Source organism: Pipra filicauda, unplaced genomic scaffold, assembly GCF_003945595.2.
Source record: "Pipra filicauda isolate LSUMZ 115617 unplaced genomic scaffold, ASM394559v2 scaffold39_size4671491_pilon, whole genome shotgun sequence".
NCBI classification, from domain to species: Eukaryota; Metazoa; Chordata; class Aves; order Passeriformes; family Pipridae; genus Pipra; species Pipra filicauda.
The window spans coordinates 403,671-423,368 of NW_024104531.1; the positions used below are offsets into that span (position 1 = coordinate 403,671).

A 19,698-nucleotide genomic window follows, 5' to 3' on the forward strand; every position below is an offset into this window, starting at 1 on the left:
TTGCAGTGTGCTGTGAGCAGACATGGATGAAACAGAGCAATGGGCACTGGTGTGAGTGCTGTGAGCTATACCAGAACAGAGGCCAAGGGTGCTGGGGAGGGGAGCGTGGAGGCCGAGCTGCGTGGCTCCAGTTCTGCCCGGGCAGCTCCGCTTTGGCCACTTTGTATGAAAAGCGCTCAAAACGAAGTGCGGCTCTCTCATGTCTCCCAAAGCGGTGGGAAAGCCTCCTAACTTCGTCCCCAGGCGGGACAACGCTGCAGAGGAGTGTGGTGCCGGATCCCCCGGGGTGGCTGCGGTGCGGAGGTGAGGGGCCCGGGCTCCGCTCCCGCTGCCCCGGCGGAGGGCGGTGGAGCGCAGGGCAGCGCAGGGCAGCCCCGGGCGGGCGGGGCGGCAGGTGGCGGGGCCCGGGCGGCAGTGGCCGGCCCTGAAAGGTGCGATTGTCCCCAGCTATTCCTGGTATGCGCCGGGGCGGAAGCCGCCGGGGGCGGCCTCCACCGGCCGTGAGGGCGAGGGGCGCCGCGTCCCGGCGGGAGGGAGCCGCCGCCGCCGCCTCTGCCGCGGGGGGTACGGCCCCTCCCGGCCGCCCGGGGGGCCCGGCGCTGCGCTGCAGCCCGCGGCTCCCTCGGATTCCTGCGGTCGCGGAGCGCCAGCGAGCTCCCTCCCGGGAGGGGGAGTTCCGCGGGGAGGAGGTGGAGGGGGAGGAGACGGCGCGGGGAGCGTTAAAAGGAGGCAGCCGAATGACAGCGGCCGCTCCCCGCGCCCCCGCCCCGTGAGGACCGGCCGCCCCTGCTCGCTCACTGCTGGACATGGAGGGGAGAGAGGACGCGGAGTGCGACTGCCAGGTGGCGTTCGCCGAAGCCCAGCGATGGGTAGAGGTGAGGCGGCTCTCGGTCCTGCTGTGTGCCAGCCCCTCGTCACCCTGGTCCCCTCCCGTGCCCCCTCCCCGAGGCCGGGGTCCCGCCGCGCCCCCCGCTCCCGCGGGGCTGCCCCACCGCCGGGCAGCAGCTCTGGGGATGCGGCCCCAAACTTTGCTTCTTTGTCAGCAGCTGTGGGCTGCTATTTTTAGAAGGTATCGTGGCAGCTTGCAGAGATCTGTCTGTGCAGCATCGCCACCGCCCCCTCCTCTGAATCCAAATTAAAGGCTGGCTTGGCTGTCCGCCTGTCATTAAGGCTTATAATTTCTTGCCATCTTGTAAATTACTTCTATAGCGCTTGCTCCGAGACAGTCTGAATTAAAGGCACTCCTTCCTGTCACGAAAGAGTTCAGGACAGAGAGCAACCTGAAATTAACACTCATTTTCTTCTCTCCTATTTTTAAACATGAGTGTCTGACTGCGCACAGGGCTTGATGTAAATATGTGTGTTTCTGTATCGTTACACCGAGTTACACCGGTGCGGTACGTGCTAATGCCTGAAGAAAGAGGTTGTTCCTAGGTGTACCCGAGTGTGGTCAGGCAGCGTGCGGCTGGAGCCAGCTAGGCTCATGGCGTGGAAGCTGGGAAATGTTAGGAATACTGAACGGCCTTACTTAAGAGTCGTGGTGTGCTTTTAAAGTGGAGCTTTAAAGTGCTGGTTTATATGTATTTTAACGTAGTAAGCTTATTTCTATTTGCCTGTTAACTTGAGATGAAACTTACGATGTCAGAAGCGCTATCCCAGTAACTTTCGAAGTTCAAAAAAGAATGTTTGTTACTTTTTATCTCTCATCTTTATAAGCTTGTCAAACCTGAGTCCCGGCTTGTTTCCTCTGTAAAACAATGACATCTAGTGCTTAAAATCTATTGAGAATTTTAAACTGAGAGCACCAAAGGCAAGGGTATCACAAATGACCTCCACAAGTGTCACTTTTGTAAGTGTGATTTGTGAATGTAGGTAATTAAAGCAGTCCAGGCTTCCCCATGTGTCAATTTTATAAGAGCTAGCTGTGAGTTTAGGTAATTAAAGCATTCCTCCCTCGCGTATACCTTTCTTGCATTGCTTTTTGTAAACTGGCAAAGCTTACTTTAAATAGTTTCATTAAGGTGATGTAATGTCATCTTTGAAAATCCTATTTTAAGGGTTTGGGGATTTGTTTTAATTATTATTAAATTTCACGTGAAATTTATGGTTGTACCATTCCTACAGAAGGTTCCCTCTGCCTTCCAGTAGCACGTGGGAGCACTAGCAAAGCAATGTGAGTGTGGATTGTGCTGTTTGTGTAGAAGAAAACAACAAATGCTCAGCTTCCTGCCTTCCTCATCTAATTTGTATGACTATCCTTTGATATGTGAAAGCTGTTCTCATTTTAAAGGACCTTTTAAACTTGGAGAAACATTTGATTGTAAAGCGAGTAACTTGAAAACCTGAAAGTACTGGTAAACAGGATGTTAGGAATTCTATAAAGTTAAAGGAAAATGTAAATGTTTATTTCTCTATGAATTTAGGCTTGTATTTCAGAAGTACCGGTGTGTTTCTCTACTTTTTACATCCAGACGGGTTAAAAAGCCAAGACTAACCATTTCCGTTGTTGTATGAGAAGAGTAATGATATTTTTAGGGTAATGAGACCTGTCCCAAGGTTTTGTGAGTCTTGGTGAAACAAAGTGGTGTATACATGATAGAGAGTGAAACTTGGTGAGTCCTAATGATTAAACAATTATTTTTGAAGATGAGGCAGATTTCCAAATATTTATGAACTTGAAGTTCTGATGTTTTGGTAAGGTTTTGTGTGTCAGCTTCTCCCTAACATTAGAGGAAGATGAAAGCATACATACACTAGCTACTATGTGTTTAAGAGAACAAGCCAAAATGTCTGTGTAAACTGTTACTCTTTCTTTTTGCTAATGAAATCAGTGTTAACATATTTCTGTATTTCAATACAGAACTTTTTGGACTTCGAGACTTAAAAAAAACTCAGAAGACCTGAGCTCAAACCTTGAAGCTGAGGGCCTTTTGCAATGGGAATGAGCAGCTGTATTTGTCAGATCTCAGGGGTAGTCAAAAACCCACCTCAAAACATCAAAAATTTTCTCCCCATGTGTTCTTGAAGGTCTTTGTGAGAGAAAATTGTGTCCTGGTTGGGTCCCTCTTCTGCCTGTTCCCAGCTGAATTCTCCATGCTGTAAGGCAGCCACTGGCTGGTGGGAGCTGAAACATTTGCTCCTAGTTGTGATGCTAGTCTTTTGCTAAAAAAAAAAAGTGAAAAAAAAAAAAAAAAAAAAACACCAAAAACAAAAAAAACACACCCCCCCAACCAATGAAAAAAAAAAAAAAAAAAAAAAAAAACAACAATAAAAAAAATCCCCACAAACCCCAAACAAACAAAAAACTCTCTCTCCCCACCCCAAAACCAAACCCTCAAACAACCCAAAACCAAAAAGCCCAACAGCTTGATTAAGAGTAATAAAACCAAAAAATTGTATCTGATATGTGGTGATAGTTAATGAAAGATGTCGTTCTTTAATTCAGATTCATGTTGGGTCATAGTTTATGATAATGCAGACAAGGCAGGCCTGTAGTATTCACAGTGCAGAGACTTCAAATGTAGTCGCCAACCTCTAGTGTTTTGTGATTTGGGAGATGATGTTGCTTGTCTCAGTTACACTCGTAGAGTCACTTTGGGAGGCCTGTCTGTTGAGGTCATCTACTTATTTTGGGGAAAGAATAGTCATTTTCTGTGCAAAACTCAAGCTCTTCTCACATATTGTTTATCCAGAAGCCAGCACTGATTAGTGAGGTTGGGTCCTTGCATCTGAGACTTTTGGAGCCTTCTGAGCTCTCCCTGGAGCAACTGGTGCTGGTCAAACTCACTTGCAGGCCATCTACCCACTCAGCTGGGCAGATGGTGCATGCTGAGACCAGAATAAAACACTGGTACACCACAACTTAGAAATAGCTTCTCAAAAAAGAAGAAAGAGGAGAGACCTCATTACAGTCTACAACTTCCTAATGAGGGGAAGAAGAGGGGCAGGCGCTGATCTCTTCTCTCTGGTGACCAGTGATGGGACCCGAGGGAATGGCATGGAACTGTGTCAGGGGAGTTTTCAATTAGATATTAGAAATAGGTTCTTCACCCAGAGGGTGGTTGGGCACTGGGAGGCTCCCCAGGGAAGTGGTCACAGCAACAAGCTTGACAAAGTTCAAGAAGCATTTGGACAATACTCTCAGGCACGTGATGTGATTCTTGAGGTGTCCTGTGCAGGGCCAGGAGTTGGACTCAATGATCCTTGTGGGTCCCTTCCAGCTCAGGATTTTCTATGATTCTGTGAAAGGTAGAGCTGTTTGCCAAACCTAGAAATAGCTGGGTTAAAATAGTTTTACTGTGTTCTGTTCCGTATTATAACTTAAGCAAGCCAAAAGCTGTTCCTCCAAACCAAAGCATTCTTCCCCCAGCTATTAAATATCCCAGACTGCCGACTCTGTTTTCCTGCCTCAAGATGTGGGAGGGCAGTCTGCCTCTCCCTCTCTGCAGTCTTCCACCAAGTTCACCCTTGTGAATGAAAGGGAGGCATAGTTCCTCTCCCCCGAAACACATTTCACCATTTTAGGAGCGATGCCTCTTGAAGAGTTCTAAAGAAAAGAAATGTGTGCTGTTTTCTTGTAAAACATCTGAGCTTTTGATTCCTATTCTGTGTCTTAAATGAACCCTAATCTTCAGGTAAATGTCTATGGTTTGAAATTGTTTGCTAAAGCAACTTGAAACCTGACCCACAAAGTCTGTAAATCTTTAGTTAAAGGGCCCTGAGGCAAATAATGCTTGATTTATTTTTTTTTTTCCCCCTGAAGTACTCAAATGTACAGATCCAGTCTGAGCAAGGGTGGCCAGTGAGCGTGTGCCTGAATGAATTGTTGGACTGAAGCAGCAGAGCCATAGGAAAGCATGTGAAGCAACCTTGAGAAATGCATTGAAGTGAAAAATGAGTGTTGGGCCAAGTAACCCTTGCAAACTTTTACAGCTCTTCTTGTGAGCTGAATTTATTTCCCTAATAACTCATATAAAGTTCTTAGAGTTAGATGTTCTGAGAGCTACTAATTTTGTGAGATACTGTTGTCAAGAGCATCAGTCTGACAGTCAGAATCAGGACCTTGGGGTTGCTCCTCATGCAGAGAAGAGAGACTGCAGCAGAAGAGAAGTCCTTCCTGATGCTAACCCTACCCAGCATTGATGGAGAGAGGTGTTTCACCATGAGGATTTCTGTAGCAAAATAAGGTTTTTATAATTTTCAAGAAGCTGCATTAGAGGAAGAAAGCACAGCTTGTATGGACAGCAACTAAAGATACCTCTGCTGCTCCTGTCTGTCATGACCATTAAATAGGTACCGAAAAAGCCTAATTTTTCTGAATGCTGTTGCGTGTGCTGACAACTGCATGCATTATTGCTTTAAAGTGTGCTTTTCAGAATCCAAAGCTATCTTCCTTGTAATTTAAACGTATCTGTTACCTTTTGAATGTTGGAAGATTATTTTGGGGCTTTTGTTTTTTTTTCTTTTTCCAGGAAACCCCAAATTTATGTATATATGCATACCCCTCCCTCCTCCTGACACACACACACACCTGCTCAGAAGATTGAAAAAACAGATTTGCAGAGTAACTTGATAGAAAGAGTCTGCTTGAGGTAAAACTTGAGAGCCAGGACAACTTGGTGAAATCTTTTAGTTTGAACCAACAGCACAGCAATCAAATCCAGTGAATGGTCTGACATGTGGTCACCAAATGTTTCTGTTTGTTGAAGCTGTTTGAAGTCTGCATTTCTACTGTATATTTTTATGGCTTCTGCAAATGCAGCAAGAGGTCTAGCAGTGATGTTTTCCCTGTATTTGCATAGAGATCTTACCTCAGTGATTATTTTGTTTTGTTTTCCCCCCAAGCATGAATCTAATGCATACAGTCTGGTATGGCAGATGGGAGGAATAACTGTAGAGATAGAGGACTCATCTTACTGTTCAATTCCTCTTCTCGTAGGTACCTTTATTTAAGTTGAACTAATCATTATGAAAATGTTTTTCTCAGTTCTGGATAATGTGTTCTTGATTAATGTGTAGAGAGCCAGTCAATGTCCTGAATAGTGTCAGAATGAAAGATGTGTGAACAAAAAGGGAAAATCTATATATTTTGTTGTCTCAACTATGTTTAATACTGGGTAATTCTGTCAAGTCATAAAACCTGGGTGGGCTGGTTTCTGGAGAACATCTTACAGCACAGCTGCCGAAGCCCTGGCTCACATCTACATAAGGGATGTATTTAATCCTCCTTTAGGTGGATGCATCAATATTTCATTATTATGTCTAGAGTCTTGGCAACGAGCATTGCATGGAATAAATCTAAGTGTATCCAATTAATATATACATATGAATCGATACATAAATATACATTCTGCTAAGTAAATACTGTGTGAATTTAAATCCTAGAAATAATGTTCTCTCCACTGCCTGCAGACTGTGAAAGTGCTGTGGTAAAATGTCATATAACAGGGCTAGCAACAATGTTTTAGAGGGAGAGGGTGACAGTAATACTGTTTGATCTGGCTGAACATTATTCTCTCTGTTACTTTATTGTCCCCTTGCTTCCAGGCCTCAGGAAAGATATCTATAATGTGTTTGAGAGAAAAATGGGACTAACTTTTGCTTGAGAATAAAATCTATTTTCTGGTTTCAGCAAGGTGGGTTTATATATTTTCAAGTCTATATTTGGAAATTCTTAGGGTGAATCAAAAGTCTGTCCTCACACAGTCCTCTTCACACAGTATGTGATGGGCATGCATAGCTCTGTGCTGAGTTCATAGCGTAGTTTCCTTTATGGACAGTTTCTCTTTGTACTTTTGAGCGTTGTTTTAAAACTTTGCATGAAAGCAACATCTGCAGGCACTTTAAGAAGAAGTATTAACTTGTTGACTATAGAAATGGGTATGTTTTCTATACTGGGGAAATGCATTGCCGCTTACAGGGATCTACAGAAAATTCTGTCCAGATTTTTGTGTTCTTCTGTTCTGTATTTTGTGGTTACCAACTACAGTTAGTTCTGGTGTTACTTTTGTTCTTTTTCTCCTGTCTTTTTGTGTGTTTGTTTTTTGAACTGTGTCCTGGTCCTTTCTGCAGTTTTATGAGGTCATGCATTTTTTTTCTGCCCATAATTTAGGGAGAAGGTGAGATGATACTGATTTCCACATTTAGCATATTTTGCTCTGGCCCCTTGCTCCTGCCCCATTAGCAAGAGCTCACTTTTAGCACCTTTTCTTTGTCAGGCACTTTTTTTTGGTCTAAATTTTTAAGTTTTTAATGAGCACTTGTGTATAGTACATTAGACAGTGACCTTGCTGAGCTTTGGAAAACACTTGGGTTTTATTGTGTTGTAAGAACCAGATAGATTCCAGCTGTTTCTTGTACCTACCACTCCTCCACTTTAAAGTTCCTTTATCCACTCCTGCAGGACATTTTTAAAAAAACAAAACAAAACCCAACCTTTTTTGCTTAACAAGGCTAATATAACTTAACTATCATTTTTTTAAATGGGCTTTCCAGCTACAGCAGTTTAATGAAAAACAGCATGTGCTCTCAGACTCAGTGTACTAGAAATGAATCTGCTGGTCTGAGGTGTGCTTGACACACCTCACTTATTATCCGAATTACCTTAGGGGGAGTGTTTTGGGTCTTGCTGTACTTCGCATATCTGAATACTGTCAATCCAAGTAAAAATCTAACTTTTAAGGAATGTAGTGAATAAGCTACTTTAAAATAGGTTTTGTGGTTTTTCATGTTGTGAGCTGCTGCATAAAGTTGTATATTTAGCTTTTTTGAATAGTGTTTAATTTTTATTTTTTCAATGAAAGAAAGATGTATGGATCTGACTCACATCACACTAGCTTCCAACTGGATACTTAGCTGTAAAGCTTTCATTTGTGTTATACTGAATAGAGAAATCTAATTTCAACAGTGTTTTCCGTTCATAGTACAAAACATCTGGGATTATCTTAGAAGGGCATGAAGATTATAAGACTTGCTTTATATTTCTTGCCAGTGCTGGCACACGTTGTGCAAATGTTGGCACATTTTTTTTGTACCAGCTCATGTGAAAGTTCTGAGTTTTGTTTCTGGATGTGATTCAGCTCTCAGTCATTACTATTAGAAAAGAAACATAATATACTAACTTAGGGAAATAGTTATCACTGCATTGGCCAAAAAAGTCAATCATTGTAATATAACACAGCATTAAAGGAGTTAGCTGAGTTGGGATCAGTTCAGCTAGCACAGACAGTGAAATCTGTTGTTTGGGCCAAGCTGTCCTCCTACGGTAGATCCCAAAACAATGCGGTTTTGTGTTAGTGCCGAGATAGTATCCCAGGAAGGTGTCATTGAAACTCCTGTGCTTGGCCTGTGCTTCTCCTGCCTCCTTTTGCAGTGGCAGTGGTGTGCCTGACCCACTGGTGATTTGGCTCAGGGGGTTCATCTGATGATGGAAAATCAGCCTGTTTTGTGGTATTTGGTACTTGCCTGGCTCCTGGGAGGCAAGATGCCTCATGCCAGGGTGGTTTTGGTGGAGACAGCCTTTTGGTGGCAGCTCACTGCTGGGCTGCAGCTGGCTTAGTGGGATGAAGAGAGGCAGATACCTGAACTTAGACAAGACATCCCTTTCCCTGGAGGCTTCTTAAGTCACCTGCTTCTGCTCATTGCCCGGCTTTCTTCCTTACATGACTCGGGATCTGTTGGTAGGTGCCCAGGGTTGAGGTATAAGATAGACACCTGGATTAAGGAGACTGGCTTCTAGCTATAAATAACTTCTTCAGGATGAATTTCATAAGGCTGAAATACAGTTGGAACTATTTTACTCAGGAACTGAGGAGTTTCTGAGCAAAAGCATTTGAAAGTATTTGATATTCTTACACACTGACTTCTCATATGGCAGAAGCAGTCCTTGTGTCTCACTGGAGCTATGTTGGTTGGGAGATGATCCTTCAGAGGTATTGGGACACCTGCCCCCAAATTGGGGGCAGTCCAATCTCAGATCTAATCTCCAGTGTTATTTGTAAATTCTTTCCTGGAATTACTTTATTGACCGTGCTATTTGTTATTTATTTCTTATTTTTTTCTTTCAGGAAGGTATTTGAAAAATCTAGCTTGTGATTTTTCCATATGTTCAAATCTGAGATTTCCCACATGTTCAAATGATTGCATCAGCTAAAAAAATCAAGATGTGATAAAGAACAGAAGCAAGTGCAGGATGTTTTCTGTTTAGATTAAGGAAATGGATAAAAAACCAGCCAGTATGCCGTGGGGCTCCAAAATGCCTTTTGTGCAGCTATGTCAGAATTTCAGGGTGCTGGAAGTGGCAGATGGGTGTCAGTTTTTGCCAGTGGTAACATCCTAGCTTGGATCAGTCATGATAGTACTGTGTCAGAGTTGCTGTTGCCTCCAAAACTATGACATAAGTATGCTCTTTCAGGTAGTTGTTGGCTGCTTGACATTGAAGCAAGCAGGATGTTAACTTGATGATCTTAAGTCTTTTCCAACATTAATAATTCTGTGATTCTATGAAGCCAGATGTCAAAGTGGAAGAAAAATGAAGATCCAGGTTTGACACTACGGGGTTGGAAGGGTTTTGTTGCAATACCTGTTGCACTGCCTTGAAATGCTTCTTTGGAAACTATTTAAGATTAGGTAAAGCAGGGGGACAAAGTTAGGCATTACTGCATTTTTTTGCTCTAGGAAAAACCTCTTTTCTTCCTTGTGTCACCATGCTCTGTTTGCCTAAACAGTACCACTGACAAAATGTACCTCTTTTGATGAACCTGAAAATGTTTCACTCATTTTTCTGAGTGAAAATGGGCCAGACATTTGCTTGCAGGTTCTTTTGAAAATAGAAGAGGTTGAGGTTGTAACAAAATGACACTGTCTTAAGTAACTAGAAGGGTTTCACCTTTGTGTATGTGTGTGTGTGTATATGTATATATGTATAAAAATAAAATGTGTATATATATAGATTAAGGTTTCTTGTAGTCGATTTTATTTGGACTGAATGGAAATGGAGTAAGGATGAAGGCATGAGCTCTAGGTACAGATGGATATCTTTCACAGACATTTGCCTGATGCTGTGGAGGGAAAAAAGCATCCCTGATATAATAAACATCAACTTGATGTTTATTCAGGAGGGTATTGCTTCACAGCTGTGAGTCTTATGTGTGGATGAATTTTTTCAAAGACAGATCTCCATTAAAAAGCACAGACTGGGTTGCTCACTAATGACCTAACTTTCATGTGTCTGATAAAATCCAAAAGTCCTCTGTGACGCTGGGGTAGATCTTGCAAAGTATTCTCAGACTCCAGGAAGGTCTGCATGTTAGGTGTCATTGGATAGGGCTGGGAGCTGTGCACTGTGGAGAAATGACAGAGAAGAGGAGCTTGGAAAGGGACGAGGACAAATGTGCACCTAAGGTTATTTGTAAATAACTACTTTTTCTTCTTACTCAAGTGAATTTCTTACCTTGTGAGTATTTAAATTGCAAAATTTAGTAGAACGCGCTGGCTTTATAAATCTGGGATTTTCTTTTGCATTTGCTTTGCATTTAGTAATTTAAAACATTGGGGGAATACCGCTGGAGACTGTTCTAAATTTCTGAATGTATTATTACATTTATTTTAATTTTTTCACTTACATATTTGTAAAATCAGTATCTCCTCTGCCTTACCTACCATAGGACATGGAAGCCTATTGTTAGACCTGACTGCAAAATGCTAGTATATGCGTGCTTATGGTTCCTTTTTTATTTTCTTCCCTTTCTTACCTCCCCAGCTAAGAACTTCTAAAATTAGTGTTTATTTTTTTATTGTGGCAACTAAAATCTTGTATCATTCGATCTTCCAGCGGGATCTTTGATCTTTCCTTCTGAAAACTGTCTCCTCTTGAAAATTGTAATAAAAAGGCGAGTGTTCTTTTCCTAAACATATTTGGATATACCATAGTTAAGAAGGATAATGCTATTAAATCATGTCTGGTTCTCAATATAACGATGAATTTTGTCAGAACACAAAATACTTAACATGCACATTTCAACAACAAGATTTGGTCTTTGTGTGCAGGCAAGTCTCTTGGAAAAACCTTATTAACTGGTCATGGTAATAAAGCATAAGGCTGGAACAGCAGTTTCCAGCATCCCAGTAGATGATCGGGAGGCTGGCAGTAATTTGGTTTCCTGTGTCTGGTGCATTGATGGGCTAGATGCAATCCAGCCTTGCAGACTTCCAGTGGTGACTCATCTGATTATTTTTTATTTCCTCTCTGATCAGCGAGGAGGTAGGATAGAGGAGGATGTCTCTCTGGCAGTAGAAGATATTTCTAATGTCACGCTACCTTTCCAATATGGGCGAGTGAAATGTGGAAAGGATATTGGTGTGTCTCAGCTGTTTGTAAAGGTATGCCAGCCCTCCTCACGTCCCATTTATTTATTTATTTATTTATTTAAATTTCCTTAGAGCGTTATCCCTAACCCAGCTGTGCCGTGACTGTAGCTTGGCCACATCTTACCTTTATTTTTGCACTGTTGCGCCGTATGGGAACGGGCGAACCTTTTGCACGCTCCCCCCCACATTGCTTCTGGGGGGACGATATGGAGAGGAAATCTGGATCTCCAGGTCCTTTTCATCTAGACCCCACCTAGCACATGTTTCTCCACTCAAGAAATGTATGTGTCTTTTTTTTTTTTTTTTCCTGATGGTAGGGAATATGTATTCCATTTTGGGCAGGGGCATTCTTCTGCAGACCACTAGCGGGGGTAGGTGACGTGCACCAATTTCACCATTTTTTTAATCGTCAGTGCATTTAAGTGTTGCTTAGCTTGCACATAGTGGTTTGAATTTTTCACAGAGATGCAGATTAAGACCCCTAAGTGCTTTGACTGTGTTTGCTTGCCTGTTGTAGGCTGGGAATTGGGAGCAGTGTGGCTGCTGTCAGACAGAAATCCATGCGAGCCCATGTAGGTCTGGCAGGAATACCCACAACATTATGCAATATAAATATCCCTTGAGATTAGGTTGCTACATGTTAATTGCAGCCAGACACAACACATCATTTTCTTCATGTAAAGAACCTGGATATTGCTCATTTTTTTTTTTATGTTTTGTGACAGAAGGTTTAAGTATGAAACTTGCTTCTGTGTAACCTCTTTTATCTGTAAGGAAGACACTTACCAGAGTACTAATAATACATAGGTGCCTCAACTATTGTAAAAATATAATGGCTGTTCATTTTTTCAAGAGCTTTATGGTCTTAGTTATAGCATGCAACATCCTTACCATGAGAAGTGTCTGTTGAAGAAGCTATTCTTGAGAAAGCTGCTTTAAACTCTCTCATGTTGAGGTAGGTATGTGGATTTCCTCTGCCCTTTTCTTTCTGGTGTTAGATGTGTAATACCGTGATATAAGAATTAAAGTCCCTGTGTAAATGCTAGTATTTTATATCCCCTTCTATCTACTTTTAAAATAGTTTTAATCCTGTGATTTGGAAGGGAAATAGGTAACATAAGGGAGATGCAGATAAAAATCCATCATGTGCTTGGGACCAGTCTGATAGACAGTATGGTGTAGTGAGGATCTTCGCATGCTGTAAGGAACGCTTCAGGGATCGGATGTTATTGTAACACCAGCAGTCAAGTACCGAATACAGTTGCACATACTCCTCATGTTATCATGTTCCTCAACTTAATAAGAGAAGTTTGGGTCTTCTTCTCGACTTCCACAAGCAGCTCCTGTTTAAAAAAGATTGTCTCTTTTTTTAGCATAAGCTTTATGGCCATGATGCTCTGTGGTTTTCTGATGAGAAAAATCTGGTTTTAATATTGAATTCTGAGCTGCAGTTTTTTGGGACTGCTCAGAAGTAGGCAAGAGTTTTCAGAATGTTTCCTGGATATAAGTGCCAGGACACTTTCTATTTTACACTGAATTTGACCAGGATCTGTTGCAGTAGCTCCCAGTGGTCACTAACTATCACCTCTGCTGTCATCATTTCATTTTGGCATGGAATTAAACTGACATGTTCTGGAATATTTACATAGTTCAGTACATACTTCTCTCTATTTAACTTTTTAGCATAAAAACACAGTTTTGGTGATGACATGAAATCTTTAATGACCATCATAAAAGTACTGTTAAGTCACAGCTGGTCAGGCTAGAGCTGTGAAAAAATCTCTGAAGCAGTGGCTAGTTTAAGGGAGAGAGTTCTCCAGCAGTCAGAAAATTACACTGCTATTTTAGACCTTGAAGCCTCTTGCTTTTATTCCTATGTAGTGTCAGTGGGTGCTCGCTGATGATGCTTATTGCAGATACCACGTGCTATAGTCTCAGACGATGGGGAAACTGCTGCGTGGAGCAAATGAGCATCTCTGCATAGATTCATTACTTGAACTAAGTTACTCACATATATGCAGTCTGGAAATACTAGAAGTCTTTGATCTTTAAAACTTAATGTTTGAAAATGTAAATGATGTGCTTCTTTTGATCTGCTTCTTAAATTAAATGGTAATTGTGAAAATTACATTTGGCAGTTTTCCACTTAAGGGTTTGTACTTTTCATTTCACACTATGTTAATTTTAAGCTGTATGTCCTTGCTGGTTTTTTATCAGTGAATTCTGGTGAGGGGGTGATCCTTATGTTTCTACACGGCCTAATTATTAGCAGTGCGTGTATTTCGTGATTAGACCCTAATGTGCAATTCCTCTGACACTGGTGCCAGGGATGGTCAGTTTTGCCTGTCTGCGTGAATGTTCATGACTAGGGTTATAAGAACCATTAAGACTGAGCAGTAGAAAACTAAGAGTTTGAGCTGTCTATGCCCAGGATGTGAGGGTCTGACTTGTTCACTTAAGGTGTCAGAAAATTCCTGGGCACGTGCTCCACTGCAGTGTGGTGATAGGTCCTCACAAGCATCTGCTGATAGCAGAGTAGCAGAAGCTTTTTATCTGTGTCCTTCTGTGCTACTGGACTGTTTGTTGTTGCCTTTTCAAACTACCAGCATCTTCTAATCAAAAACTGCTGGATAATTGAGAGCTCCTAAAACATTGATGAAGCTCATGCAAAGTTCAGTCTTTTCCTTACATCAGCTTTCTAGTGCATAGTGGATTTGTCTCTTATTTACCATAAATGATGATAAAGACCTCTCTGCCTTTGTCCTGTTTTGTTATGAAAGGAACCTTTGAAGTCTGAGGGCCACACCAAACTGCAGCTGGTAACTCGCAAGGTTATTCAAAAACTTATCCCTGTGTAATAGGTTCTTTTAAGCTCCTGTTGGTTTAATGCCAACTAAAAATCAGCTGCTAAACTGAAATGAAGTTGTTAATTACCCCCTTAGTTAAATCACTTTGTGTACTTTTCAATTATTAATATTTGCTTAACTCTGCAGAGATTAAGTTTGTGGGGGAGAAGGTTCAAGGTGGTTAGTACTCAATGTCTCCCACATCACCTTTAAGATGTACTCATGGCTGGAGAAGGTTTTGTGTGAGTTTTTCGTTTTGTTGGGATTTTTTTTAGGAGCAGGTAAAGGTACTTTGTTCCAGATCATAAACTGTCGGTGGAGTGGGGATTTTCTGGTTTGAATATCATTGTGTGGACCTTCTGCTGTAATTTGTGCTACAGTACCCAAATCTATCTTGCTTCCTATCTCCTGTTGAATTCCTTTAGGAATGTTTACATTCAATTCAGCATCATGCTGAATTACCATATTGCTGATTTTGCTGATTTCTGTTTGTCTGTGTGCTGGTGGATTTGAGCATTCATCTCCAGTTATTTATATAGGATGTTAAACAATCTGATTCCTTTAGTGGCACCCATCAGAGTTAGGAAATTGCCCAGCTGAGGTGAACAGGAACATATGAACTCAGAGCTGCTACAGCAGCCTGCCTGTGAAATTGAACTTTTTTGTCTTTTAAGCACAAAATAGAGAGAAGGTATTTCCAACTGGGGATTAAAACAGCTGCCAGGGAAAATAAATTAAGTATCTTTTCTGAGGTTATGGATATTATTTACCTTGTGTTTCAGTGCTTCCGTGTGACCTTATTTTCTTTTTTTAGTAAATAATGACTTAAAAAAAAACCTTCCAGATAACTTTTCAAAATGAAAATGAGATCTCTTAGATTTTTTTTTTTTTTTAAAGTTGGAAAGTGGATGCTTAAATTCTATTTCTTTGTCCAGTTGTGGTGGATTTTCCTCAATTTCTCTTCCTCAGTATGTTCCTTTTGGCTTCTGCATCCCTTTGGGTAAGGAGGACTTGTAGAATTATTAGAAAACCTCTAATTCTTGTATACATGTGAATTAAAATTATCTGATCAAAATCTTTGGGTTGGGAGCGGAGGGGACCACAGGAACCCTCTGTCCTCTCCTGCTGTGAGGACAGAGAACCACACTAGAGAGAGCTGGCTGGGAGTGGGACAATGCAGCAGGACTCTTCACCACTGCTTGTGAATCTCAGGCCTCTATTGTTACTCAAGTCTCAGAATTATGTCAATGAGGACGGTGCTTCTATCGTCTGTTCTGCTTGAAGCCTAATATGAAGGGTCCTGTGGCTGAAAGTGGGGGTTGATTAAACAGTAAAGTACCAATTTAAAGATGTTACTTTGAAATATCAGGTGATGCTGAACTTTATTTTTTTTTTCACTGTTTTGTCATAGTGATTAAATTCATTTAAAGTCAAGTTAGAGCAAATCATTAATTAAAGTAAGGAATTTTAGAAGTCCAGATTTTTTTTTCTCCAACTTGAAGAACTTGAAACAAGTGAACTCCATAACTGCCTAAGAGCAGATAACTTGTATTTCTGGTGAATGATGTTGTCAGTTTTAAACCTCTCTCACTGCTCCTTTAAGGGTAGCCCAGAACTAAATAAAATAAAATAAAAGATCTTAAGCTTCAGACCAAAGCTTTGACTTCGAATGAATTGCTCAGGATGAAAAGATAAGTGGTAGGTGTGTTCTGTTTCATGGATTTAAAAAACAAACACAAAGTAGCGTCTGCTGTCGGGAGAACTTCTTTCCTGGAGCCAAACTTTCATAAACTTTCTGAAGCTCCTCACTTTCCCCCCTGTAATTTCGTTTTTAACCCTGTTTGGGGGTTCTTACAACCTCTTCGGAGTTTGAAGCTTTTCTAGAGAGCAGAGCTACAGAGCTGGATGGTCCTGTAACCCTTTGTGCAGCCACCTGTGACAGAGCACAACAGCCAAGGACTTGCTATTTCCTGTAAAACTCAACAGGAATAGGCATCTGATAGTACAAGTTTGTTCCCTTTTTGAGGTGTGAGGCTCCTCTTTCTCTTGTAACCAGAAAAACCAATAGTTAAATAGCATTATGCTCAATTACATTCTTCTTTCCCTTCCCTCCCCTCCTATTGACGCTATAGGAAGAGGTTTGACAGTGACAAAGTCCCCCAGTCAAACCTCGGGGACTTGTTACTAGGAGAAATGTAGGTACTTGTGTGAAATCTTGGGAAAGTGAAAGGACCAAGCTTTATGCTTAAAAAGGAAAAAAAAAACCAACCTCCATGTTGCTCTTTTATAACATTTACCTATAGAAAGACATCAGACTTCCTTCTCAATTTTATGATAAATAGCACATGCTGGGTTTTGGCATTAGATTCTTGAAGTCATGTTTAAATTAAATGCTAGTAGTTGGATGAAATGGGCTTAGAGAGGCTTTACTTTGTTTTGGTGCTCTAGAGCTAATAATTTACAAAATGCTGAGCTAAGGGGCACAAATTAATGACATTCCAGCGTCTTAAAATATCCCTCACTATATCATACTAAAAAAATGTGTATTTGGCATTCAAATTCTGTGAATTTCACAAGTGTTTCATTCATGTGAAAAAAGTAACATCAAGACAGAAAGAAGTTGAGTTGATATTTTGTCAGTTATTTTCTGTTATTCTGAATAATGCTGTGCATTTTTGAGTAGCACAAAAGTCTTTACAATGTTTGTAAAATTACTGTAGGGCTACAAAGACTTTTCTGCCACAGTATCGTTCCCATGTAGGTTTTTTAAATATTTTTAGCAGAGGTTTCAGTATCACAAATTTATTCAAAAAATGTCACTAGCCATGAAAATCTTTACTTCTTAATTCAGTTTCACTTTGTGCCAAGTTTTCAGATTTGTTAAAGTAGCAATGTCTTCCATTGCAGTGTTTTGTGACTTTCCAGGGATTCAGAAGATATTTTGCAGGAATTCTCAACTTACCATTAGAGTGTTTATAAAGGAAATCTTTCATGTTCAAACAGCGTAAGTTGTTTCTAAATAATATTGAATATATTTTTCAGAATTGTTTTATTGTACCCATTTTTTTGTTTTGGTAAGATGTGTTTTGGATAGTTATGTTGTATTATTCCTAGATGTAGGCAAGAACATTAGTATGCTTTTTGGTTATTTTGTTGGACACTATTTAATTTTAATTTACTTTTTCAAAGTCATTAAATGAAAGATGAGCCATTTACTTTGTTGATGCCAAATCTGTCCTTTGACCTCTATTGATAAATCTAATACAGACTTTCATATTTGTGATTTTTTGTTTGTTTGTTTGTTTTAAGGTTCTGGTGCCAGGTGCCATTAACATGAAATATTTAGTCATCAGGCCTTGGGATTGTTTCAATTTGCCAGGTTTCTTCATAACCTTCCTGAATTCAGCAGTAATGTTGCACAGCACTGCTGGAAGCAGCAGTGGAACTGCAATTATCCAGGCTCTCGCCTTCTCCAGCACTGGGTATAGGCAAAGGCAGGAGACCAAGGTGTAGCAAATGTCATGTCTCTATTGCAGACCTGAGGCAGGGTTACGTAAGGGCTATGCTGGATACTCTGACAGTGTGTGCTGAAGGGGATGGGGCTGACAACAGAAGTGGCTCTTCTCGTCTTTCCACCCCCATTTCTCAAATGCAAACACAAATAGCACATGTTCTAGGGCTCTCTACTTTTGTCCTGTGTTTCTTCTTTTCTCACCTCTGGCAGCAAGGCTCTGTTGAGTTTTGCATGTTCTTCCTTGAGGTGGTAAAAACTTGATTTTTTCCCTTTTTTTTTTTTTTTAATATGCATGTCTAAAATGATGCCTTGAGCAGGTGGATTCATGTAGCACCTGTAACCAAAAGCTATGTAATGAAGTCCAGACCTACTTTTACTTTGAATATTCCCTTCCAAAATATGTTCTTTTTCTTATGTGGTTTCTGGAGATTCTTCAAATAAAACCCTGCGGTAGTTGCAGCTATTCTCTCCACTGGTATCTGCCTCATTCCCATGTAACTCTGTCATTGAAGGTGCCTAGGAGGAGCCCTCTGTCCTTGAAAGCTTGTAGGTCAGTCATTTTTACTAGCTCAAGACAATCTTCCATCAAGGAAAGGGAAAACAGATTTTATTTTCTTTCTTCTTGTTGTCTGACACTATCATGTCGTCTCTGTGGAAATGTAGAAGGTGCCAGTGGTGCATAGGCATCCTCAGCACCACCACCCTGCACTTTCTCAGCTCTGCAGGCATCTCCAGTGCAGCAGGTCACCAGAGGAGCACAGCTGGACCACTAAGAGCTTCTCTAAGCAGTGTAACACTAATAACTTCGCACATAAAGACTAATCAGTTCCTTCCTCCCCATCCCCTCTAAGTGATGAGAATTAACAGGCCTTACATAGGAATTTATTACAGAATTCATTAGAGAGTGTAAATTGGATGTGACCAGCACCATAGTCTTTAAATTCTAATAAATCATAGTCCTCTATGCAACTTTTATAACAACATTAGAGTTACAGAACCTGGTGTTTGAGTTATGTATGATACTGTAAGTACCACTTAAACTGTGTGTCTTCAGAGTTAGCAATTACCCTGATCTGAGTAGTTATAAGTACTTGTGGGGGTAGTACTTGTGTCTGTACCACCTATTATGCAGTTTTTCTTTTTTGTTGTTTTAATAATGTCATGTCATAGTAGGCATTACAGGTTTGAATTTTTTGGCTAGACACTTATTTTATCCTAAAATAAACTGATTTATTTGTAGACCTTTTTTGCATCTAGGTTGTGTGTTTTGAGCAGTTGCTGTGAAGAACCTAATTTCCAAAACAGCTCCAAAACTCCCTCTGAAACTCACTTTGTTCTGTCTTGTCCTTTAAATGCTGGAGATACATACATGCTTAACTAAGAATTTTCACTGGGTTTGGTATTTAGATGATGAGACTGAGTAATTATGTGAAAATTGCATATATGGCTGAAAGGAGCTTAAGGGTCACGTAGTTCATCACTACTCTCTTGTAAAACTAGATATTCTTATACGTAGACCATTCCTGGCATATCTGTCTGTCTATCTGTCTATCTCTGTGTACTTTAACCTCTTAAAAACTGGTACTTAACTTTTCTGGTTGATTTTTCTTCCCTAATACGTGACAATCTCCTTTGCTGCAAAGTAAACCATTTAGTACAACTCTTGCTTTGATAAATTTGTAAAAGAAGTGTTCTCTCTCATGTCTTATTTATAATAACTAGTCCTCATACTCTTAAGCCTCTTTTCTTGAAGTGTGGTACATGAAATAGCATGTACCAAACTAAGAGCGAGACAACTGCTGCACCAATACAAACTGATAAATAACCACTTAAGGCAGTGGCATTGCATAAAAGGGTGTGGGGGTGACTGACTACAAACTGAAGTCAAGTCTGTTATAAAACAAAAAAGCTAACATTGTTTTGAGATGTACAGGAATATTCTATTTATGTGTTCAGTTACCCTGTTTTAAG

General features: G+C 40.7%; 1 protein-coding gene across 13 annotated transcripts in view; it reads left to right on the top strand.

The window, feature by feature from the left end:
• Positions 1-593: 593 nt before the first annotated feature.
• The window catches only part of LMO7 (LIM domain 7), a 128,857-nt gene continuing 109,752 nt past the window's right edge, over positions 594-19,698 (top strand). For 4 of the 13 annotated variants that reach the window (XM_039385149.1, XM_039385152.1, XM_039385151.1 and 1 more), the window contains exon 1: positions 596-875. In XM_039385149.1, coding sequence (XP_039241083.1) covers positions 807-875 — 69 coding nt within the window. In that variant the 5' untranslated portion in view covers positions 596-806. Of the gene's footprint in view, positions 876-19,698 lie in introns of all 13 variants that reach the window. The other 9 variants (XM_039385158.1, XM_039385159.1, XM_039385157.1 and 6 more) reach the window with 8 other exon arrangements.